The sequence below is a fragment of the Cyrtonyx montezumae genome, unplaced genomic scaffold (genome assembly GCF_038088225.1).
Source record: "Cyrtonyx montezumae isolate F1298 unplaced genomic scaffold, pur_monq_1.0 scaffold_11, whole genome shotgun sequence".
NCBI lineage: Eukaryota > Metazoa > Chordata > Aves > Galliformes > Odontophoridae > Cyrtonyx > Cyrtonyx montezumae.
The window spans coordinates 13,622,849-13,648,543 of record NW_027071837.1 but is presented as its reverse complement, the minus strand read 5'-3'; the positions used below and the strand labels follow the sequence as shown (position 1 = coordinate 13,648,543).

The following is a 25,695-nucleotide window of genomic DNA, read 5'->3' as shown; positions in this document are numbered from 1 at the left end:
TGCTAAGCTGAATATTAGTGCTGCTTGAGTTAAAAAATAAAATCAGCGCATTAAAGTATATCAAAAATATTCACAGCTAAGGTGAGACAACTACAAAAAAAAAAGTATATTTCTCCACAACATTTCACTTACCCTTGGGCAAAAAAGGTTCATTCTGACATGATAAAATACAACACGTCTTTTGCTTGCGATGTCACTACTCAGACCACGCTAAAGACAGGCACAAGGAGACCAGCTGATGACTAAAGAGAAACATCCTATTTAATCACAATATGTACATCCAAAGTACAGATTACAGAGCTGCATTTCAAAATGCATTCATAACATCACTCTACCACTGTTAGCGTGCCAGGCACAAAGCCCTTGCAATTACTGGCGAGAAGGTTGCTCCAGCTCTGGACAGCCCTCTGACAGGCATCAGGCGGGAGGCAGACAAGAAGGGGAGCAGGAACCTGGAGGCAGGGGGCAGCCCCAGGCCTCAGCTCTGCAGCTTCCCTTGGCATTTGTTCGCTCCCTGCTTACCTCTCCCAGGATCTCCTGCGTTTCACTGCAGTTCTGACCCTTTTTCCTGACCCATTATGGCGGGCTAACGTGAGACTGTTCTCTACATCATTACTTTATGCTGAAATGTTTTGCACACAAGGCATTTCGAAGACACTATTAGGTCCATTAGCAATGTAATGATATTTTACATTTAGGCAAGCGCTTCCACTTATATTGCACTGAAACCAGGTTTTAATAGAGTAACTTGCCTGAGGTCACTGAGGAAGCCTTCAGGAAAGCTAGGAAAGCTGCTCCTGATAGCAAAATCCTACTAGCTGCAGGACCATCTCTTCTCTCTTTTGTATTAAAGCAGAAAGGATTTGACGTATTGAATGCCTGGTTGTTATCTTCCTCGGATTGCTTCATTTTCTGCTTCAAATAGTCTTCTCTTTCATTAGATTCACCCTGGATCTTAATTTCTTTCGTGGTACAGATGTGTTGCCACCAGCGACAAGTGCAAAGCTCTCACTGTCAGACTGTGCTGACTGGTGACTTGAAGCAGTTCTACGTCAAGCACAAAGTGTACCACTTGCAGGTAAATATGAATAATACCATAGTGCAGCTTTAGAACAACTACATCTCTGCATGGATTGAAAAAAAAAAGAGCAGTACAAGAAAGAGTAAAAAAATAAATATCCGGACCTCCTCTTCCCTGCTGATGTTGCCAGTGCTTAGTGGAATTCAAATACACTCAATTAAATAGAAAGGTAACATTTCCTCTTGTTTTAAATCAAGTATAGCATCAGTTTGGCACTTTCCAGGTCCTCTGTCAGGGAACAAATAGTTAACATTTAACATCTCCGAAGTGCTGCCCATCAATTGCCTTAATAACCTTACCCCTTGCCAGCCCCATGGTCTCTATCACCTCAGGGTAGGAAGTTTCCTAAGCCTAACACACACGTTCAGCCTTGCTCTAGAACATACAGTAGGCTATTTCAGTTTTTTCCTCCCTGCCAACGAGCGCAGTGGCAGCAGCCCCTCAATCCATTCATTGGAAGCAGACATCATCTCCTGCCAAAAGGCCACTTCCTCTTGTGTGGAGTCCATCCAGTCCACAGGGATGCCATAGCTCAAACCTGAAGAAAAACAAGGAGATAGTAACGTTGCGAGCTGCATAAGGAACTTCCACTCCATACAAAAAAGTACTCAGTGAGATATAACTGCAGCAGGTAGGGTCTTAACCTAAAAGGTACAGAGTTCCTGTCAGGAAGCTGCACTGTAAGTACCTCCTGTTCTTCTGCTAATGATCTCCATTCTACACCAAAGTTCAACATAAAAGCCACAAAACACAAGAACCCTAAAAATAACCTAGCAAGGAAAACAATGTTGGGCTCAAGTCCAGTACTGCTTTTTTTTTTTTTTTTTGGTGGGGTGAAGAAAGTCTACAAGGTTTGGCATTCCCCTTGATTTGTTGTGAACAGGGATGGGTATCTGTTAAAATTCTTTTGCTCTACTTTATCTACTTTGCTCTAGTTTATCTACTCTGTAAACATACAATAATGCAGAAGTGTGTATATTAATTCCAAGCTGATTTTCCAACCAAATTTTCATGTGCCAACTAATTGTCAATTAGATAGAAGTCTACATTCGGATCATAGCTAATCCTGGGTTTGATATTTTTATGTGAACTTCCCACTGGATAGTTCACAGCTCTCTTGGTGTTCTGTCTGAAAACAGAGATCATGCAGGCAAATCCAATAAATAGAAGAGTACCCACAAGGCAGCTACAATAAGGCTCTTCCTGATACCCTCAAGGAACAGTCACCCTTTATTACACCCCCCACCCTGAAATCTGCTTGTCTTTCATCTCTCAGAGACACCTATTGCTTAACAATAAGTACAGTTAGCTTACAAATCCTTACATCTCCCACCTACCAAATACAAAGATGAACATGCTATCTGACAAAGCTCGGCATGGGGTACGCTGAAAGTTAAGATAGGATGTTTAGCAAATACCAACTTTCCTGTGCTCTCTGAGCACTTCATAATCTATATTAATAAAAGTAATTTAAAAAAAGAATAACAACATCTTAATCTACACCTAAACAACTCAATTTTCAAACTGTTGATGTTGTCTCAGTTTTGACTGAGATCAGAGCAACTACTGCATCAAGCTCTGTATTCCAAATAATAGCTATTCCTGTTACTGAAGTATTTCAATGGAGGAGATGAGGACAGAGTCACCAGGTGGTGCTGTCCCACATGGCATTCAAGTTCTTTATCTTCAGTTCTGAGCACTTTTTGCCGGGAGGAACAGCAATGTAATGTTGATTTGCAATGCTGCCTGTTTTCCTGCAACAGCAGGAAAATTCTCTGCTGGACCCACACTGATTCTTGAGTTCTGCCAGACCTGGGAGCTGATGTGGCAGAAAATGTGGGAATAGAGGTTTGCTATTACAGTAGCAGGGCCCCCTCCATCTCAGCATGTAGCAGTTAGACACTCTCCACACCTGGTTTCTCACTAGCAGCAAAATGCTCAGCAACTTTCCACTATACCATGTGGCTCAGCAACAGTATAAGAGTATTCACTTAATGTAAAGGAAATCACCGACCTGTCCCAAGGCCCAGCCTGATTCCTCCAAGGAAATGGTTGGTTAGTTTTTCATGATCCCACATAGTCAGCTCAACACAAGCATCCTTCAAATCCTCTGTATGAAAGCCATCGTACACAATAGTGTGATTGAAAACAGGGTTTGTGTCTCTTTTTACAACTCGGGTCTTTTGGTAGCTCTTCTTACTCGTGTCTGGAAGCACATAGCTTTGAGAGAAAAAAAAACACAGCAAGTAGTGCAGAATGTCACATGGGATTTCAACTGCTCCTACAAACTTGCTGGGTCTAAACCAGGCCTCAGATCTGAAGTTAGGAGGAATTGGGTCTCAACAGAAAAAATCTCTAAGTTTAATGGGGAATGCTTATCATCCCTGCAGTAAACTTTTTTTTCTCAAAGAAAATCAACTTTGGAAGCGAAGAGTTTTAGAAAGGAGGGGTGCTTAACAGATCCTGCTTTAGGAAAAGGTGGTTTTTTTGTTTGTTTGTTTGTTTGTTTTCCCCAAAGTGACATTTTACACTAAAAAATGGATTCTACTTTCATCATGTGGACGCCCAAGAGGATATTTCAAAACATACACTTACCATTTCACAAAGGAGTCAACTCCAGAAGGACGCAACTGCAGAAGGTCCTTGACATCTTTGACCCAAATGTGTACTTCACCAGAGGGAGGGTTCTTGGGTCCTGCCATTTAATACAACAGAAAGCTCTCATGACAGTCCCTGCAACAGCTAGCAGGACAATGGGCTTCCTTCTCCAGGGACCTGAGGGAGCAGCAACATGACCTCTCTGCATACTACTCCCCTGGAGCTGTGCTCTCTGCTGGGTGCCACAGCTCCATGTTCATGGCTGTGGGGGCTCCTGACACAGCCTGCCAGTGATGCATTGATGCAGGAAAGAAACTACAGGGGAAACCCAACCTTCTGCTTGCCCCACAGAAAGAGGAGCTGTGTGTTGCTGCTAGAGCATCACAGCACCCCATAGTGCCCGTAACAGTCAGTGAGTTTAAGCTTATTGAGACCTTCCTCTCCTCACAGTTTCTCAGTAAATCCAATATGTGAAAAACAGATGTAATCTGCAGATGGTGCTGTCAAGCACTGTGGTTGTCCCTTTGTGCTGATCTCTATGATCTTGCTCTAATCAGATTACTCTTTAACCAGCCCATAAAACATTGTAGCATTGCAAGCTGCACACCAATATACAGGCAATACTTCTTAATTTATGAAATACATTTTACCTAGGCTTCCTGGAGGGACATACTTAATAGACAAATTCATCACTCCTCGATGATCCACACCGTTAACAGCAGAAAGACTCTGAAATAGAAAAGAGTTATAACTGAGCAAACAAGGGCTTGTGCTAACAGCAGGGCAAACAGCTTTTGATTTAAATACAGGGGGACAAATAGACAAACTCTGCTTCAGCATATCTGGGACAGTCTATTCTCAGGGCTACTTTGTGACCCTGTTCTCAAACTCAGTCCCTTGAAACCTAACGCTTGAGAATTCAGAGCAAGGCTGCCCTTCCAGAAACATCCAGTTGGACAAAATTAATCACCTTTTTTTTTTTTTTTTGAAAGCTTTTATCTCATGAAAAGGGATCTTAGGTCAGGCCTCTGAACACAGGAGCATGGAGGAAGCTGTACTGGTTTTACAAAAAGCGGCACCTGAGTATTTACCTGTCATGGTACGTCTAACTGCATCACCTAGCACTCTGGTGTCTGTTTTCAAGGGATGGTCTTTCATGTGAGGAGAGGCAGAGTCACGTCAGAGTTTCTGCTGATTAGTGTCAGATCACATTTACGAAAGTGTCACCAAAGTAAAACCCAAGAAGGCCTGTGTTCAGAGCACTGAATATTGTGCTAACAAGTCTAGGGCTTGTGGGTGTTTCTTGTGCACAATTCAGGCTCCTGCACACAAGACAAGACCTCTGAGGAGTCTTCCCTTCCCTCTGGCTAGGGCATACAAGACAGGCTACAGCTGCAGGGACTGCTGGCCTCCAGCCAGCTGCCCACTTATGCCAAAGATGCGGCAGATGGGGCTCAGCAGGAAAAGCCTTGAGTTAACAGAACATGGTTCAAGCAGCCAAGAGGGATTTCTGCCACTCCTAAAGGCTTTGGGGCTGGGCTGGGAACAGAACTGCAGCTGAGATGCACTTACCCGGGGCTTCAGTGGGTACCAGTTGAGTTTCCTGTTGCTCCAGTCCCAGCTGGCCAAGTCTAATTCGATCTCTCCCAAGAAACTATTACGTCCCAGTGGGTCATTGTGCCAAACAGAGAGATTTAGTTTTTGGATCAGCAATACCATTTTCTCTATTTTATACTAGAGGAAGAAAGAGAAATCAGGTTGTACATTTTTTTTACTCCAGTTTTTCTCACAACTGGAAATAAACCTCTCAAAAACTTGAATTAGCTATGGCTGACTCTTAAACCCACTCCACACATGCTCTCAAGAACTGGCCCCATTCTGAAGATCTCTTCTAGTGCTACAGCAATGCCACAGTGAGCCTGACAATGTTTTTTCTGCTGAGCACAGGGAAATTCAGTGCTCCATTCTTCATCAAGAAACAACAGTATTTTTTCAAGAATTATTAACACAGGCTTGGGCATTGTTAAATAATCCTCCGTGCTTTGATAAGTAAGATCACAAGATGAGGACCTTCCTTAATAGAGCCACATCTTCTAACCATGAGCCCAGGAAGGGAAGAATACCTCCTTGTTCTGACCTGAAGGCAGGTCCCTTCTTCCAAAGGTCACCACATAGTTTTGTCACAGAAATCTTGGGTGCCACCCAAGTGAGTACAGAAGAACCTTCAACACCTCTGCCCTCATGAAACCAAGGGACAGGTGAAGGAGCCCAGTCAAGTAGATAGGCTCCTTCCAGACCTGACCAGGGATAAGTGCCTGCTACAATACAAGTTTTCAGACCACATACGTCTTCTTACCCGTAACACTTCATTGTAAATGGGATTCACTGTCCTTTTCTTCACTGAGGTTTTCCTCTTACCCATTCTAGCTTTGTCTGGGAGCAAGTAAGTTTTAACATACCTGCAAAAAGAAAAAGAAAATTCCAGCTGAATACTGTTCAGTATTGCCAGTCTAATAGGCAAGCAAGACTTCTGGATGATGACATGGAATTTATGGAAGCAAGTTGACTCTTAAAGGGCAGAATTAATTAAGAAACCTGCTAGGATATTAACTTGTTTTGCATGTGAAGTCGTAAGTCTCACTAGGGATGGGTGGATGCCACCAACACTCAGAAGAGAACAAGCAACTCTCTAAGCAGTACGGAACGCCATCAGGGACATAAATCCATTTTCTGAAGTGCCTGTAACTATTGCATATCTGTGCATTCAAAATCTGGGTGAAATTAGAGAGAAAAGGTGGAATGTCTCAAGAAGACCGATTATAAATCTCTCTTTTTCAAAGTTCAGATTTAAGGTTACTCTTATCATCTTTTAAAAATGGAGATCACTAGCCTCCATACAATTACTATTATATCTCGTAATGGCACTTCTTTTCAGGCTTTCTTTCCATATAAACATGTGTCTGCATCTCCAGAGTTATTACTAAAGTGTATTCACCATGGGGAGAGCAAGTTTCACATGGTTATGTAGAGAAGATATTTCTGTGATAACAGGAAATGTTCCTGTATTGACCAAGGTTTTCTCAATCTTATTCAGACATATGTCCATGGCAACATATTTATTGATGTCAGTAGCTCTAGAACCATGAAGAAGGTAAGTGGATACTGATAGGGAAGACCTAGCAGTAAACATGCACCAGAAGTCTACAAGTAGGAAGAAAAAATGGCATTTTAAAAGAAAATTCATAAGGAAAAAAACAAACAAACAAACAAAAAAGAAAGCCCATCAGAACACAAAATTCAGCAGCAGAGAAGACACGAGGTGCCAAATTGAAGCATCACTCACGGGTCAGTTCTGTCCTTCTTCTCATCCACTACAGCCAGGTCCTTGCACTGGGACACATGAACCTGGAACTCCCGGTTCTTCTCATCATAGTCCAGTGCAAACTCCACAGTACCCTGGGCATCCACACTCCCAAAATCACCGCTGTACACACTGAGCACACTGCCACTCACCTGCCAGGTGGAAGAAGAAGGTCAGCACTACTGAAACAGGCACACTTCAGATTTGTTTTCTGGACAAAGATGTGCATTCTTGGAGAAATAATCTGTCCTCGCTGTCCTTGAGTAGGACCATGTCCTTGGTACAGAAATGGTGAGCATCTGCAGCTGTGCTTGCACAAGCAAGGGTTTGAGGACCCGAATAAAGGTCTCACAAGGATGTGATATCCTATAACAGGACTAAGAAGCACTGATCTCCTGAGTGCCCATTGAACACAGATTTATATCTCTAAATCCCAAAGCTTTGGGAAACTGTTAAATATCACTGCCAAGAACACCCTGTGCTACCTGTACTAAGGACTGCTATTCTGAACCAGTCTCATCACTAAGAAAGAAATATACTGAGGAAACTTTTAACTATCTTCACATACACTTACTATTTATGGTAGGTATAGTCACCCTATTGTCATTCAGTTTTAAAAACAGGCTACTAAGAACCGTATCAGACTAGAAATGTAGAAAAAAATGACTACTACTACCTCCTTGCTTGTTCACAAAGTGCAGAGAGCTGTACAGAACAGAAATAGATATAACCCCTGTCCTTAAGAGCCACTGTCCCACCACGGGCAGCTTATGGGAATAAATTTTTCACGAATGCAGAGGGAAATGAGCTTTCTTCAGGCATAAACCAGGAGCTAGGCACTCAAGAGCCTTTTGCTTTCCCAGAACAAACTGGATTTGACCAAAGGCCATGAGTTTCTCTTTCCAAGGCTTTACATCTTTCTCTAGTAGAAAGGAAATAAAATACAGCTCCAGAAAGATGAGAATCTTCTACTGCACCAATCACTTATGATTACTGATGGGATAACATAAAAGCTAATGCAGTTTACAAAGCAAATAATTAACCCTCTTGGCACTCTTCCGTGGTACAATCATGAACATTTATCAAAAAACTTTCCTAGTAATTAACCCAATTCTTCTCTGTCTCCCCCTACACCTTTTCCTTCTAAATTAGATTCTGTAGTAACCTATAAGAACCTGCTAAATATCTTCTCTCAGTTTGTGGAGATACATTTCTCATCTCATCAGTATACTCAACCTAACAGAAAATCCTAAATGAGATTTTGAAAAACATCTATGCCACTCGAACAAAAAAGGCTCATTTACAGCTCCCAGACTACAGATGAGAAGGATTCATGTACCTCCTAGTTAAAGCTTTTAAATGACATATTTACCTACATTCCTGACCTCTCCCTACAAGCTTTTCTTCACGTACATCCTTTAAATCTCACACATACACTTTGGAGCTATCTATAATAGTAATACAGCAAAATAAAGCATTTTTAAACAGCCCCCCACAAAACACTGTCTCTAACGAATCCTTTTAAATAGCCTAATGAAATGCACTCAGCTTTTGTCAGCTTTCCTTAGAAGCTGGACTTCTAAGCCATACTGTTGTTGTCCAATTCTGACTTCCCTTTAATTTGCTGATTAAGTGAAGGAGAAGCTTGCACCAGTCTGCAGCCCCAGCCCTCCCAGAGCTGGACCACGAGTTACTGAATAGCTGTGTGTGTCATTTCCCCACCTAGAGGAAGGCCACTCCTCTCTCCCAGGCTGCAGCACTGTTTGCTCCATACTTGGGAGCAGAGGCTGCCTCTTGCTCTGAATTTCCCTAACAAAGGTCTCTAATTTGAGATAGTACCTGAACACACTTCTTTAATGCAGGTAATTAGCCATCACTGTTCTTTTAAATCAAGTACCGCACGGAAACCAATGTGATACTCCAGAGGCCACATCATCCACATCAGCATAAATGCAGTGTCACCACATCCAACTGAGAAAACCTTTCTAGCGAAGCATACGCATCAAATACCTACCGAGGAGACAGATGCCATGTCGGAGGAGTGGCTGCCAATGCTAGGAGTCTTTTTGTGCTTGCTAAACTGGAAGCTGATTTCCGAAGCCGTGTCTGATTCTGTCTGCTCAGAAAATAACAAGCATCTTTATGCTCTGCTGTACAAGCACTTTCCAACACTACAGAGGAAAACCAATAGCTCAGCAGAGTCCCATTAAGCTGCAAGCAGGTTAGGAGAGCGGAGGGGAGTGCAGGGATCTCCCCAGAGGCACTGCCTCTGACCCGCAGCAAACGTCATCATTAACTGCCTCCAAACCACCTGGACTCTTGGGAAGGGCATGTAACACTGTGATCTGAAGCAGAGGGATACACTAAAACTCCTACAGGACCAAAAGGTTGGTGTGGATTACTAGGGACTTTTTTCTTACAGCTTTTATAATTTTTATCGTTTTTTTAATGACATAACCGATGTGTTCTCTAGAGCAAGTACTGCCAGTGTCCCAGAAAAAAGACTCTCACGAACCTGAATGTCATTTAAGGGATGCTGGGAAAATTATTTCAGTCATTTCTGGTATCTATCCTACCTCAGACAACAGGAGAGGAGAGGATCTGCTCAGCTCTTTGATTCTTTCAGGTTCAAGAAATTGATGGGGTATCAAGAGGGGTTTATTGTACGCTGTAAGTACAAAGAGGAAGGAGGCATCAAGATCAATTGTCAGTCAGGAAAATACAAGAAAGTCACTTTTTTGTTTGTTTATTTAAAAGTACAAGAAAGGAGGGAAAGCTTGAGCGAAGCACTCGCCTCATCTCTGTCACCGGCCACTGAAGATGAGCTCTCCCCAGGATACAGACAGCTAGCTAATGCTGCAAAGCTATTCCCAATGCTGCAAAGCTCTTCTCAATGCGTTTTCATTCCAGAGTAAGAGTGTCCAAGCTCCCTCTAGTGGTTAATTCAATTTATCCGTCTCCTGAAGCACATTAACTTGTTTGCTCTACATTCTCAAGCTGCGTAGATTTAATTTAGAATAAAAGCATGCAGATCTGCACCACCACCACCCTCCTCCCTCCCTCCCTTCAAAGAAACAAACACGCTCACATCTCTATCTCATGGCACGTGAAAACAACATTTCCCTGTGCAAAAGAGCTGTAAAATACTTCAACCTATAATTTCACTGTTGCATACGCCTCTCAAATATACTGCTAGATGGACAAAGAGGTGGAAATAATGTTATCTAAAAAAAAAAAAAGCTTCACAACAGTATCAACTTCAATAGCAACTTAAAAAGATGACTACTGAGCTGATTAAATGTTTAAATAAAGCCTACCTGCTCTATATTTATCTTTGCTCAGTAACTTCCTTGATGACTAATCTCATTCCAAAACAACTGGCCTGTTTTCAGATGACATGCACTGTTGCTGAGCATTAGTCACAAGGATACACTACTCAGTGCTCAGAATGCCCAAAGGATGCTTGATACCTCCAACCATCAGTAGTGTTAAATTTAGTCTTTTCTGTAGGCTGTTTGTCATACTGTAAGCAAGTGCAACTCTGTAGAGGAAGGTTTCCTAGGATGAGGTTTGTGGTTTTAAATCAGCTGTAATGGGGAAAGGCTAAATCTTTCTTGTTTGCATGAAGGCCACATCTCTGAATGGCAATGCACGTGGGGCTTGAAGCTTTGAGCCATCGTGTTTTATGACTTGCATCACTGCACCACATGACGTGGCATACATTTGGCACAAGCCTCCAGGAAGGTGTGGTTCAATTGCACACAGATAGGTCAATGCAGTATGTCCCATTCACAAGCTGCTTTTGACAGCCCAAAGGGGACTCTCCCCCATCCCATAACCAGGATCAGGTTCACCTAAGCTGGCCTTACTGTTTCCTCTAAGCTGCTTTACCCTACCCTGGGGATTGCCTCCCCAGCCTTCCCACCTCACTCCCAGCGTACTTGGCCATACCCCTTTGTATTTAGGCATGCTCATAGCTGTCTTCTTGAGCTCGCCACCTTTCATCTTTTGGGGACATGTACTGATTTTCCTGGCCCTCTCCTTCTCCCTTGGCCCAGACAGGCTTCTTGGCTATGGGCTTCTTCAGCTTTTGCTGCTGCTCTCTTGGTTGCCTTCTCCTTAGTCTGTCTTGTTTTCTCCAGAAGGAACTGCCAGCATGAAGCGTGTCCAGCTGGTAGCTGAGGAGATCAGGCCAGCAACCTGGGGCTGCTCTGGGAAAGCCCCAGATATAGACACAAGCAAGCACATGGCAGCAGGCTGTGGCACAGCTCATGTGCTGGGTGCAAGGTCTGCCACGTCTGATTGATCCACTGAGCAGGCTGCCATACAGGTCCCACAGTACTCAGTGGTAGAAGAGGAGAGACATTCTTGCCAACCATTTGAAGCCCATTTGCTTTTTGCTGAGCACAATGAGTGACTTATCATCAATCTAGCTGTAATTTTCCTGGCTTTGAATTTAATTTTAGGCACTATAAGCTCTCTAATTTGATGATGAAACAATGTCTTTTTTCTTGCCTAGTACTAGCACAGAAGCACCAGGGATGCAGAATTCATACACAATATATTGCCTTCAAGAAACTTAAACTAAAATGCAAAAAGAAAAGCGTTACTCACTCTCTGTGGTCGTGTAAATGTTCACCATGCTCTTTGCAAGATTAACACTATTTGCTTGGGCTAAGGCCTGAGCAGCAGGAGAATGATCTCCATCTTCCTCTGGAATATCTGAAAAGTCAAGTCAGCTTGGTAAGTAAACAAACACAAATGGGCAGGATGTCAGCAAGCATGTCACTCTTGCAGCCACTCCTGCTTAGAGCTTGCTGCAGTTGTACAGTTACACAAAGTTACCTTCAAACCATCTCTGTAACATCTCTTCCTGAGAACAACTTCACGCTATGATGAGAAATGTAAACACTGGAGTAACCCAGTCCCCAAAAGAGATCAACACTTAGAGCTTCCAGTGGAATACAGCCATCTGCTAATAGCAATCTGTAATGACTGTAATAATAATGAAAAAAAAATAAAACCAACACCCTGGGCAATACAAGAACAATCGGTACGTAAAATAAATGCTCATATTTACCTGAAATGCAACTCAAGATATTAATGGAAATGTTATAAAAGGTAGGAAATAAGCCAAGAAATGGCAGTCAAAAATCAAATCAGCTGAGTTTATGGAAGATCCTCTCAAATGGGTCTTGATCAGGTACAAGAGGACCAAAGATGCAGAAAAAGGAGACAGGGAGCTCTGTCTTCCTAGGTCTTCGCTTGAGAGGGAACAGAGCTGTGGGCAATCAGAGCTCACATTTAAAACAAACTACAATTAACATGAACTTTTGCCCGTGCTACCAGTCATTACAAAAGCCTGTCAAACCCAAAGGAAGAGGCTGATGAAGTAGCAGTACTGCTGACTCCACTGTAATGGAAAATGTGGTATCAGAACCCAGAAGATTCATAGTCCTTGTTCAGTCCATTCTGTGCAAATTCACTGTTAGATTCCCACAAGGTCCAAATTGTCATTGATGGCCAGTAACCATATCAAAGTAGCCAAAGGGTCAATGTATTTATTAAACACTTTGTCTCATGTTTAATTTCTGCTATTTGCATCAGACTTATATCTACCAGCACAAGGAATGCTTGCAGATCTACATTTGAAAAAAGTACAGTGCTCTCAGTTAGTAAAGTAAGCTCCTGCAAACTGCTGTAGTCAGGGCTAAAGAAATGGAGATCTGTCTCTAGCTGAGGTGCTTGAAGTATGAGAATAGGCAGTGGAGAGAAAGGCAAAGGGACATCACGTTGCCCAATTTTATACCTCACTGCACTACACAGAACAGTTGGTTCCACAGGTACTGCAACAAATCTGCTTTTCACATTCCACACATGCTAACAACCCTGTACCAGTTGTAATACAGTATAAATGTAGAAGCTAAGAAAATATGCAAAATTGGAAGTATTAGGGAAGAAAACAGGCTTAGAGATGACATGCAATGGGGGTTTCCCAGGGTGCTGTTACAGCCCTCAGTACCTGAGTGAACAGACAAGTCCATCTTCTGAACAGCTTCTCTCTCTCCGGTCGGTGCACTGGCTCTAGGCTGTTCTGAAGACTGGCATGTCTTTTCCTCAGGTAGCTCTCCATTTATTTCCATGTTGTCCTGAGCGCCCACATCAGATCTCTGTGCTTTCTCATCTTCTTTGTCGCCACTTGCAATTGCAGGCTCAATCAGTATCTGCACCCTGCTTGCCAAAGAGCTCACTGCACGCTTGCGCTCCTCTGCCACGATGAACTTCTCTGGAGGCGTCTCTGGATCAAATGTGCTGCCAGACACGTCCTTGGTAGGAGACTCGATTTTGATGGAAGGCACTCGCACAGGCAATCTGGATTTCTTGGAGCTGCGCTGTGCTGCCTTCTCTTCCTCTGGCACCGATGGTTTCCCATTGCTTTCACCCAGCGAATTATTTCTTGTAACCAGGCCTCCTTTGCTCTTAGCGTATGTGGACCTTGGAGCAATGGAAACAGATCCCTTCCTCACAGGAGCTACATAGCTAGGTTCTTCCTCACTGGAAGATAAAGTTATTGTCCTTTTGTAAGGGGTTCTTGTTTTGGTGAAGGCCCCAGGTTTTTCTTCACTGTTTTGGCCATGGCCCGACTGCACAGAGAGCGAGCGGCACAGCTTGAACTGCCTACCATCTTCCTCCAGTGAGCCCGGGGGCTCAGGTACACTTCCCATCATCACAGAGTCTGCTCCCTTCTCCCAGAAGTTCTTCAGATTCTTGAAGTGCTCACGATCAAGGCCAATGTCCTCCTCTTTGTTACTCATTGATGAGATTGTATAGTTCACGCCTGGCTTCACTGCCTGGCTGCTTTCCCCCTCCGTAGTCAGTAATCTGGGGCTTGTCAGTACCTCTCTCTTTTCAAGGTTGTTCTCTGCTGGCCCCAGATGGTTCACACATTGCTCTGATCTAGAGAGAGTTCTGCTTGGTTTCCTCTTAACAGGTATCTTGCTGGGAGCATAAGCTGGTTCGGGTGGAGTTTTTGGTCCTGCTGTGGTGTCAGTGGCCCCATCAGCAGCTTCTCTAGTTGCACAGCTGGGCTGCAGCACAGCGTCCTCTGAAAGCTTGGCAGGCGGTGGAGACAGTCCATTACCTACAGCAACAACAAATGCTCACAACCTATCCCACCACACCACATCCTAACTCACTGTAAGGTCTGGGATGCAGGTCCTCAAACGGAAGCAAGGAGTTTCTAGAAACCACCAACACATTCCTAATTCTTCCTTATTTTGAGAGTCCAGCAAGCTCCCTTTCATCTGAAGGAAAAGCCTGAAAAACTCAGCACTTCTTTCTGCAACAGGGAAGGGAAAAATTTCACTGAGCTCTGAACTGTTGCTGTGAGCTGGGGATTTGTTTGCAGCTTTGCATTCTGCTTGACAGCTTTCCTATTGGCTATTTTCTACGTACCAAAAATGCACTACACATTCAAAGCAGGAAACTAAAGAAAAGGTAACTTGGATCTGTGTATTAAGGAATTGTTAGCCACGCACTCAGTTAACCATACTGAGAGCTAGGAGAAGTTTTAGTCGTGGAGGATTTTTTTCTTGACTCTTGCTCCCTTGTGCATAATTCATAGAAATGTTGGCAGCCCATTACAGGCCAAGCTAAGAGAAGCTCTTTGTTATTCATTTGTATGCACACAAAAAAAGCAACATGTTTCTTGGAGTTTGACTCTAAACAATGAAAAAGTCAATGGTTCACTGAACAAAAACTTTACCTTTTCTACACAAATGCAAGCTGTCTGATGCAGCTGCAAACAGACTTGTTCCAGTGTCACTCTCCGAAGAAGAAACATCATGTATACTGGGTCTCTGAATGAAAAACAAACTCTGTCAGTGTATATCTGTTTGCAAGACTCAAAAAATGTCATTTATTTGATCACAGATACTAGAGAGGACAGTCTGCGGAGCCCCTGGACAGACTGTGTGAAGACCCAAGAAATAAAACCAAACGTAGCCAATGTGGCTATAGTACCTTGTATGATGCAGAAAGTCTTGGCTTTGGTTTTGGCAAGATTTTATGTTCCTCTGCAGTACCAAGAGCAGGAGTGCTGGATCTATGGAGTAGAAAAACATCTGAGCAAGGAGATCAGTGGTAGGGATGTACTGGATAGGGCATCCTCTGCACAGGCAGTCTGGCAGCCTTCAACACTGGTTCAGTTCTGCTCAGCTGCTTTGCCACTTGTTTATACCAACTCTGCCCAATGTAAGGCCACCCAGAGCTACTGCCTTCATTCATTACCTCCGTTGGAAGGAGTGGGGAACATACTAAATGGACTCAGCTTGGAGTAAATATGAATCTACTACTGCAGTTAGTATAGAACTTTATCAACAAAAACAATGGTGACACCTTGTGAGTGTCACCCAGAATTTATTCAGACTTGCCTTTCTGGGAGAAAACTACAGAGAAAAACACAGGGAGTGATAGTGCCAGAACAGCCCAAAAGCCATGCAAGAGGGAGATGCCCTTTCAGGTTTGGTCCAGGAAGGAACAGGCCAGGCCTTTCCACACACCTCAGATTAGGTCACTGGCACAGCTGGATTAATTGAGAACACAGAAACTACAGGCTACTGATGTTACACTACAGTAGGGGATAAAAAACATCAGGCTTGTATCATAACTTAATTACTAAGTGCTTGGTACATAAATAAAATAAACATATATCATCATGGGCAGTTTGCCTGACCAGTTCTACTGTCTTAGTGAGTTTCTAGTGGCAGCTGCCCTCCAGATGGAGAGGAGCAGGCAGGTTAGAGCACTGGTGAGATTTCAGATGAGAATGCTTTCCATTTAGGGTTGAATGAGAAAAACAAAGCGACCTCTACAAGACTCCCACAATAAATTGTCAAGACCGTTGCCATGCTTGTAAAGCACGCTGACTCTGTCTTTTGTTAAACAACACCCATTGTTCAGCTGCAGGAGGTCTGGAAGTGTTTTCAAGGCTCATATTTAATAATTGCAGCAATTGCCACCTGTGAAGTATGATTCCTCATTCTGCTGACAGAAGAAAGCAAATGAGATGGAAGCAACAATAAATGAAAAGGTGGATATTTTAATGGCTTCTCCATAGTTCACAAACATTGAGTGAGGTCACTCATTTGCTTTCTGAAGCTCTTTCATTGGGTATTTGTGCACAGTCAGCACAACATGAAATCTACCAAGCCATGACAGTGAGCGTTGAGCACTGAACACAGTGGTTGGCACCAGCAGGAAATGAGTGGTTTCCTAAAATAGTTCATTTTGTTAGCATTGCTCCATGGGAAAAATTAAACAAATAAAAATCATAATTACTTTGAAAAACTACCCAGAATATCCTGACATTAGAAACAGCTTCCATTTTACTGACCCCTTATCAAATCATGCAGGAAAAGACCTTTCTGGCATAAGCACATTAGCACTTAGTTATTAAGGGAGGATTGATACCCTGACAATTCCTGGAAAGAGGGTTTTAAAAGCATTCTATATAGCCTATTACTAATGTGGTCTTGGAAACTCAGTTAAAGAACAGGATTGAATGGGTGGCATTCAATTTTTGTTAGAAACAAGAGCAGTGGTGGTTACCTCTCCTCTCCTGTGCCAGCAGCATGCTCGTGGAAGGGGGGACCTGGGGCATCTTTGCTTTCCAGACTTCTCTGGATGTGCTCACTGACCTCATCTGTAATGTTAACAGAGACAATCAAGAAAGTACACGTAATTGAGCTTGCAACAGCATTGTGTTTTATCTGAAGAAATCAAAAGCTTGTTAAATGAGTCCCACATGCAGACACCCTGGGGGCTGCCCCTGCAGGGGGGCATGCTCCAGGGCAGCATCATCCACACTGCCCAGTGGACAGGGCACCCCCAGGCCCCATGTATTTGAGCACCCAAAGAGAGCTGCCTAATGCCTGGCTCGTGCCAGGAGCTGCTGCTTCGCTGGAAACCTTCACAAGACAATGCCGTGGCTGTCAATAAAGTTAATCCGTTCCAGGATTTAAATTCAGCCGTTTCCTGTTTTTACTCAAAGTCATCTGATCTTGGCAAACAAAGGAGGAGGCCAATAGAGTTAATGAGGAGATCCTTGTTATTTTTACTGGCACAAGGCTCAGCTATGTCTTCTGAGCTCTCAAAGACCCTGAAGAAAAAAAACAATAGAAGACAGTGACCTTTAAAGCAGCCTGCCAAGGTATAAAGTTGCATTAGCCATTTAACTGGCAAACAGGCTCTTGCTACTGCACAACCAACAGGATCACGCTCTCAAGCAGCAATGAAAAACTAAGCTTACTTTGGCCAAAAAACAAAAGCAAAAAAACAAACCCCTCAAGGTCTGCACGTATTTGTTCACTTGCAGCTAGGACTACTTTAAAGAATAAATGTATCTGTTACAAAAAATGCCAAATCTCTTTTGGTTGTTTTTCATCGTATAACAGAAACAGAGGCTCAAGGGTTCGTAGAGTGGCTTGGGTAGGAAGGGACCTCAAGGATGATCAAGTTCCAACCCCTCTGCTGCAGGCAGGGTTGCCAGCCTCTAGATCAAGTACTAGATCAGGTTGCCCAAGGCCCTACCCAACCTGGCCTTGAACACACAACATCTCTGGGCAACCTGTTTCAGCAACTCACCACTCTCTCAGTGAAAAACTTCCCCCTGACATCTAATCTAAATCTTTCCTCCTTTAGTTTAAAATCATTACCCCTTGTTCTATCACTATCTACCAAGTGAAAAATTGATTTCCCTCCTGTTTACAATCTTCCTTTAAATTCTGAAAGGCCACAGTGAGATGACCCCAGAGCCTTCTCTTCCACAGGCAGAACAAGCCCAGTTCCTTCAGTGGGCCTTCACAGGAGAGGTGCTCCAGATCTCTGGTCATCTTCATGGTCCTCTTCCAGATCTTCTGGATAAAATACTCCAGATGGGGCCTCATGAGGGCAAAATAGAGTGAGACAATCACTTCCTTCACACTTCATTTTCTGATGCAGTCCAGGATACCACTGGCCTTCCAGGCTGCAAGCACACACTGCTGGCTCACGTTAAGTTTTTCAAGGACCCCTAAGTCCTTTTCAGGAGGGATACTCTCAAGGGGTTCTCCTCTCAGCCTGTTTGCATACCTGAGATTACACCAACACAAGTGCAAAACCTTGCACTTTGCTTTGTTGAACCTTACTAGGTTCATAAGAGACCACCTTTCCAATTTATCAAGGTCCCTCTGGATGTCATCACTTTCTTTTGTTGTATCAACTGCATCACTCAGCTTGGTGCCATCAGAAAACTTGCCAAGAGTGCACTTGATTCCATCATCTGTATCACTGATAAAGGTGTTAAAGAACATCAGTCACAAGACAAACCCCTTGGGACACTGCCGGCCACTGTTCTCCACCTAGACATGGAGCCATTTACCACAACCTTCTGATCTTCCAACCAATTCCTTATCCATTGAACAGTCCACCCCTCAAATCTTTATCTCTCCAACTTAGAGATAAGGATGTGGTTGGGGATCACACCAGAGGCCTTGCAGAAGTCCAGGTAGATGACACCGGTTGCCTTCCTTTGTCCATCAATGCCATCACTCCATCATACAGTGCCACTAGATTGGGCAGGCATGACCCTCCCTTGGTGAAGGACCCCACAGACTTGTGCCATATTAAGTCTCAAAGTGGTCTCGGATTTGCTCTGCCCTTACAGCGGAGTGAGTTTGCTCCCCCAGTTCCCTCCAAGAGGTTCAGGGATGGTCAGGTGTAATGTGAAATAACATAGCCTTGCTGTTTAGAAAACAGCGCTAAAGCAATCACAAAATGGCTTGGGTTGAAAGAGACCTCAAAGATCACCTTGATCCACCCCATGCCTTGCGTGATGCTGTGCAGTGCCAGTACAGTCACCCCTGGATAATGGCAGAACTGGAGCTGGAGCTCCACTCTTCTCTGTTATAAGTTCATAAGTTCATAAGGTTGGAAAGGACCTATAAGATCATCTAGTCCAACCATAATGTCTCACTGCTGACACAAATGCTGCAGCTTTCCTGCCTGCCAGCACCCAGCGCTGCTGCTGCACGTCCCTGTGGTGCCAAGAGCATGCCAGGGAGTGCTGCTTGGGTCTGTCTGCACAAGGACCGTGCATGTGGCACAGGTATGCTGTGGCAGCTGAGCGGCCCCTTGGCTTCTGCAGTAGTGAGAACTCAGTGTTTTTTCCACATGAAGGCTGGTGCAAAAAGCATTGCTGAGTATTGCTTTGGGACAGAAAAGTTGTGACATATCTGGTGGTATGTGCAGGCAGAAGAAAGCAGACAGGGACCATTTATTTATACAATGAGCCACAGACTCTTCTTTTGCTCCAGTCCAGTGAGGGAGATGCCAGCATAAAGCTGCTTGGGAACAAGATCCAAACACAGAGCACCCATGTCCTCCCTCTGCCTGCCACGACTGAGAAGACCTTGAAAAGCAAGGGCTGCATTCATTTTGTCACATCACTTCCAAAGGTACTGCAACAAATCTGCTTTTCACTGGCACTTCCCCCTCAGGCTTTCTCAGACAGATCTCCCACCTCCCAGCTGACAGGAGCTGGAGGAGTTTGCCTCCTCCTCCACATCACCATCCTTCAAAATAGCTCAGCCACTGGCACAGCTACGCCTGCCTTCTAGAGCAACAAACACAATGGTCAACAATACATTACAATCCATCCTAACAAGCCAAGTATGCTTGGTAACTTCAGCATCAGACAGAAAAGGAGGCCAACTCCAACAGGACCTAGTAGTGGTCTGACCAGTTAAACTCGTTTGTACATAAATGTGTATTAACAGAGCCACTTTTAAAACATTAGCCACTTTGCCCATTTCCTATCACTCTGAAACATAGACACTCGACCTTGGGGAAGGCAACACTAATGGTGCTGCCAGGAATGATGTGCTTGGGCAGGGGATAACGTGGCCTCTCCACCAGACAATTAATAGCTCTCATTCCCTGCACACAAGCTCAAGGATAATTTATCACCAAATTCATTCATCTGTGCTACTCTGAAGACAGCAGATTGAATTCAGAGAGCATCTGCATACTTTACAGATCTATACTGCTGCTGATTATTACTACCCTCTACTATAATCAATAGCAAAAGTGGAAAAGTGGAAGCCCTTACGGAGCCATAAAGCCCTTTCTTCTGAAGGCTTAAGCCCTCCTCAAGGAAAGGTCACTGGGACTTATTCTCTGCAGGCATGAATGTTTGCCTTCCTCAGCCCATTTGCCATGCAGAAGGAATGCCAGCAATTGCCAGTAATTACTGTGGGCCTTTTCCAGGTAGGAATTTTCTCATTTCACTCCCTAACACAATCCTCAAATACATACATCAGTATTAACAGCCCTGGAGTCATGAGCACGTTATGTTTAGTTCTTAAATGGGGACACACACCTTCATCACTTTGAAAAGGTGCCAGGATGGCCAGCACAGGTCCTTATATCATCTACTGCAGGTCTGTTGCATGGCCAAACCACTCATACAGGGCCTCGTCCTGCTCCCTGATGGGGCAGGTGCTGCTCTGATGCAATACTGTTACTAGAGAAGTGCTTGCCTTCATGGGAGCAGGGAGTCAAGCCCTGTGTGGTAATCACTGAGGGAGTTGAACGTACAGAAGGTAACAGCAAGGTGAAAATAGCAGCTGCTGAGTCTTGATTCTCATCTGTTGCTGTAAAATGGCGGTGGGAAAAGTAAGAGCAAGAAATAATGTCGTGTTGTAGCTGTGCTTTGCCATAGTAAGGCTAAGAATTGAAAAAGGGAAGGAGAGGGAAGAAAAAGGAGGTAAAAAGAAAAATGGCTATATCTAAGCATAATTGCTACAGTAATTCAGTAACGTTCACCTCATCCTTCTTAAAACAGCATTTGTCTAGCACTGAAAATAGGGAAGAACTTTATCATGAGGGTGATGCCACTGGAACAAGCTGCCCAGAGAGGTGGTGGAGTCTCCTCTGGAGATGCCCACCTGGACACTGTAATGTGCAGCTGGCTCTAGGTAGCAGGGGCTTGGACTAGGTGACCTCCAAAGGTCCCATCCAGCCCATACAGTTCAATGATTTTGTGAAAACATGTAAGCAAAACCATAACTTGTATACAAACTCTATTTTAATAAGGAGATTATTTTAGATGATGACCTTAAGCCATGTCTCATACATACACATTAGTAGTAAGAACTAAATCACAAATGTACATCCTCAAAAAGCAGAGCATGCCCCTGCAGAAATGGCCAGGCAAGTCTGCCAAACAGTAAAAGGTTTTTACATGTTTTAGCATTCTGGAGAGATGTCAAAACAGTAAATTTAATGACATAATGAATGCTCAACACCAAAGATAAAAGCAACTTCATATGAAATACGATGGGCCAGTTCTGCATCAGAGGTTCCAACGAATCTATGCTAAGCTACAAGAGCTGTGAGGGATGAGCAAAATGCAAAGGGAAATGAGGCTCTCAGTTAGTCCCTGGCCACTGTTTAGCTTCATGTATGCATATGAATAAGTGGAGCTAAAAAGAATAAACTAAACTGGGGTTCAAAAAGGGAAGAAAAAGTTACATTAATTAGATCCTGGCCCAGCAAACAAATAAGTGATTGATGTTTCTGCAGCCCCACAGAAAGAAATACAGCCAAACCCAGGGAAGACAGCTGAACCAAACTAGTAGAGATAGCATTTGAGTTTTGGACAGACGGAAGACAACCATCTTTTTACCACAAAAAAACAGAGCCCAGTTATAAGGTCCTTGTATTAGGAACGGTGTAGACTTTGTGAAGAGCTGACCATCAGGGCTACTGCTTCCTTGGAGCAGCAGCAGCCACCAGCTCACAAAACACGTCTGTGACAACCCAACCTGACAATCAGGGAAGCTGTGTGAGACCAGGCTGCAGTCCCAACATCCTGCTGTGGGGCTGGCTGGCCTGTCTTCACAGAGAGGACAAGATGTGAATCAGCTCTGCTTTGCACAAACATTCAACCAGCTTGATGCTGCACTTTGTGCTGAATCTGGACTCCAAGCACAACCCTGCTCATTTAACACTGGGCCTCTCTCTTCTCACTGTCCTGAGCCATCAAATCTGATTTGATCTGTTGTACATAAAGTTAGGTGTGGACTGCCACTCTCAGAGAGTAAATTTCTGCCAGGAGATGAGAGGCTGACTGACCTCACCATCCTGGTGGCCTGCCAGAACAGCTGGCTGGTGGCTGTTACCAGATGAGTCTGGGAAATGGAGGAGTCTTTGACCCACGCATATCAATTTGATGCTAGAAACTGCCCCACATTATCTTTCTCCCTCCTTGCATCTGTGACAATGATACCAGTGACTTCTGACAAATAAAACATTTTGGAATAAACAAGCAGAAATGGGGAGAAAGCGTTTACTGCATATAGCCAGTAAACAGCTATCTTGGTCCTCTGCCATGCTGCATTTTTTCCCCTGGGCCCCTGTTTTGATAAACAGATTTTTTTCTAGTACTGAAAGCTTGGCAAAAAATCTGTTTCTTAAAATCTAAACCAAAAGGCTCCCAGCACAGGGAGACCCACGTACCTGACCACCTTTTTCTGGTCCATCAGTTTAGTTTCTTACTTCACACATTAACACACTTACTTTCTAGTTTGCCCTTTTTCCTTCTGATTGATGCCCGTAGCAGATCCGATCCCTCTAGGTCTTCTTGAAACCGCTTCGCTTTCACATCTGAAAACCATTCACCTGTCACAAACTTCTTTTTCTTTTCATCCTTGATGGAGCCTTGGATTCGTCTGAAAGGCAAGGAAAATGCTACACACTAAAAAGACCTTCAGGGTTTCAGCTTTCCCTGCGCTACTCTCAGAACAGCTGTATGTACAATTCCTCTATCTGCTATTACAAAGGTTCTGGAGATTACTTTCTGCAATCACGAGGACCACACTAACATAAAAATTAAAGTTGATTTTTTTTTATTTTATTTATTTATGTTGGAAAGGCAAACAGCACCTTGCAAGCAAAGATCTTCACCTCTTACCAACTGCATGTTCAGAACTGAGTCACTTCATAAGGAGATTTGTCTGTTCCATTTGCAGCCCCGAGGGTTTGGGAAGGGGTGGGGCTGTTTATAGGTCCTGCATTTCTTTGTTTTATTTGTCTATTAATCTCTTCATGAACTGCAAAGCTTTTTGGATCAGATCTGATCCAAACTGTAGAAATAAATTATGCAATTCAGGAGACCAACCTGGCCCTTCATCATTCTCCTTGGACACCTCTTCCTGCTCCTGCTGCCATGCTGATGTTGGCACACAGTTGCACTCCTTCCTGAGCACAGCTTTTCTTACTGTAACTAGCTCAGGCACACCCAGGGCTGGTTTTTGGCACCTAAATCTGTCAGCACACTGTTTACTAGCCCATACTTTTAACTCTCATCCAGTTAATTTGTTTTTATATCACTGCTTGGTGTAAAAACCTTTGGTGGTCGCTGCCTCCCACAGTTACAGCTCAGAGTCCCTGGAGACCTGAGAGGCCAGAGGAAAAGCCCCTGTCACAGCTTCCACCCATCAGGGCAGCACTTGCCCCATCAGGGTGCTCAGCCAAAGGAGATGTAGGCACATATTTTAATCCTGATGACACCAGATCATCACTGTAATGCCACTGAGTTGGTTTCCCCCAGTGGGCAGGCTGCAGTGGAGCCAAACGTGTTCACACTGGCACAGGAGATCTCATTGCAGACATCTGCATTCACTTGGCATTGCTCTCTGGAGGATCCAACTCACCTCACTCCCAAACGAAAGCCTTTTGTGCAACATCTCCCAAAAATGCATGAAGCAAAACTGAAATCATGCCAACATTTTCCCCTAAGACTCCACAACACAGCAGAATTTTTACCATTTCAGAAATAAAGAAAGAAAACTTCAACAAAGAAAAAAACCAGACTTTTTTAACATTTTAATTCAGGGGAGAAGCAAGAGCCTGCTGTAAGGCTGCTCACTCCCCCTTCAAGCCCAGAACATCCCTCCAACACAGACTTTACTCTTTTTCAGCTCACCAGGAAGTCAAAGACATCCTTATCAGGGCTAATCTGGCAGAGAGCCATCCACACCCACTGAACTATTCCTTTCCAGCAGTGAAGAATTTGGAGCCAGCTCCCCAGGCCTGGAGCACGCTGTCAACATGGATGGCATTTAAAAGGTGACGACAGCATCACTATTCAAATTAACCAACCCCAGCCTTAGGATGCCCTGCAAACCTTGGGCAGTTTGTGGGGCCTCTCACTACCCTTTCTCTGTCTGCACAATGGATACTGTGCACATATCCACCTCAGAAATGAGAATGTAAAGCCTCACTTAAAAAGACTGTAAGAGATTTCTGTGCTACTAGTTGAGGGAAATAAGGCAGCAGATGCTCTCCTGTGCTGACCTGTGACACTGGGAAATCAGCATCTTCCCCAAAGCAGGAAAAGGAGGATTCCCCTTCACATCTCTAAGGGCTACTGACTAACTCCAAAGGAGAAACCAGCCCTGCAGTCCTGCAGAGAGGAGACAGTAGGCAGGCTGAAAAGCAGGAGGTGCAATGAAAAGATCCTTCAGGATCTGGGCATCAAGGGACAGCACTGCCACAGCCTGCACCTCTCCCTCTGCACACACATGCAAATATGTAAGTACACACACTCCACTAAAAGAAGTAAAATATCCCCCAAGTGGGAGCTCGCTACTTGTTGTTACTGCACGCTGGCTCACCTGATGCGATCCCCATCTTTCTTCTTTAGCTCTGCATCTCTCTGCAGAACCTTCATCAGCTTCTCATACTCCTCTTCAGTCAGGAAGCTCAAGTCCAACATGTTCCCCGAGATGTTCCTCAGCAGTTCAGACAGATGGAGCAATGACACACCGGCAGCTAATCCAGCACAGCCTGCTGCAATGCCATGGGCTGCCCCCAGTGCACGAGGGGGCTAGCAAGACAAGGTTGGAGCAAAAGGACTTCACTCACAACAGCATGGCTTCAGTGGAAGTTGCGTAGGCACTTCGACCTGTACTTCCAGGCTCTAGGCAGCTCTTCCCTGGCACATTCCGCTGCTCTGTATGCCTTTCCCTGCCAGGAAAATACTCGCAGCAAAATGAGGCTCCTTCACTTCCCTCCAGGCACAGTCGTAGCAATTAGGAAGCCAGCGTCAATGAAACAGGCAAGCACAGCGAGGAGCGAGCTCACTGCCTGCCTCGACAGGCAGAAAGCTCTGCGCAGCTCCAGCACCTCTGGCATGCACCTCCTTCAGTGGAAAAGTCTGCCTCTGTGGAGTTCAAGCATCCCTGCAAAGAAATAACACCAAGACGCCTTTCTGATAAGTGCGACATATGGTAACCGAATGTGTACACTGGGGGTTTGTATTTGTTCTTCAGCACAAGTTCCAAAACAAGCTGCCCTACTTCCCTCCTCATCCCACAGCATCTCACATAGCACTAACCTCTCCAAGATGGGATTTTATTTTAGCTGCTTTCCTGCTAACAGGTAAACAGTTGACTCAGCATGCTTTAAGCAAGATATGCATATGAATTGCCAAACTGCCTGCTTGTTTTTTATCCCCATTCTCCTATTCCTTGTTCCTTCCTGTTCTAAATGAAAAAGAGAAAGCAGGCAGCTTTTGTAAAGCAATTGGAAAATGATGGGACAGAGATCTGCA

At 44.2% G+C, this 25,695-nt stretch overlaps 1 protein-coding gene across 1 annotated transcript; it reads right to left on the bottom strand.

Moving 5' to 3' along the window:
* Window positions 1–1,385: 1,385 nt before the first annotated feature.
* On the bottom strand, window positions 1,386–25,344 carry LOC136044363 (synaptotagmin-like protein 2). Its single transcript, XM_065729643.1, has 16 exons — window positions 24,758–25,344; window positions 22,659–22,810; window positions 16,650–16,743; window positions 15,063–15,144; window positions 14,806–14,899; window positions 13,063–14,181; window positions 11,655–11,753; window positions 9,617–9,708; window positions 9,055–9,156; window positions 7,023–7,192; window positions 6,036–6,138; window positions 5,252–5,413; window positions 4,330–4,408; window positions 3,677–3,776; window positions 3,096–3,301; window positions 1,386–1,619 (listed from the first exon to the last, which is right to left on the bottom strand). The coding sequence occupies exons 1-16, from the start codon at window positions 24,856–24,858 to the stop codon at window positions 1,474–1,476; spliced, it is 2,901 nt and encodes a 966-aa protein (XP_065585715.1). The 5' UTR covers window positions 24,859–25,344; the 3' UTR covers window positions 1,386–1,473.
* Between the last annotated feature and the right edge of the window lie 351 nt (window positions 25,345–25,695).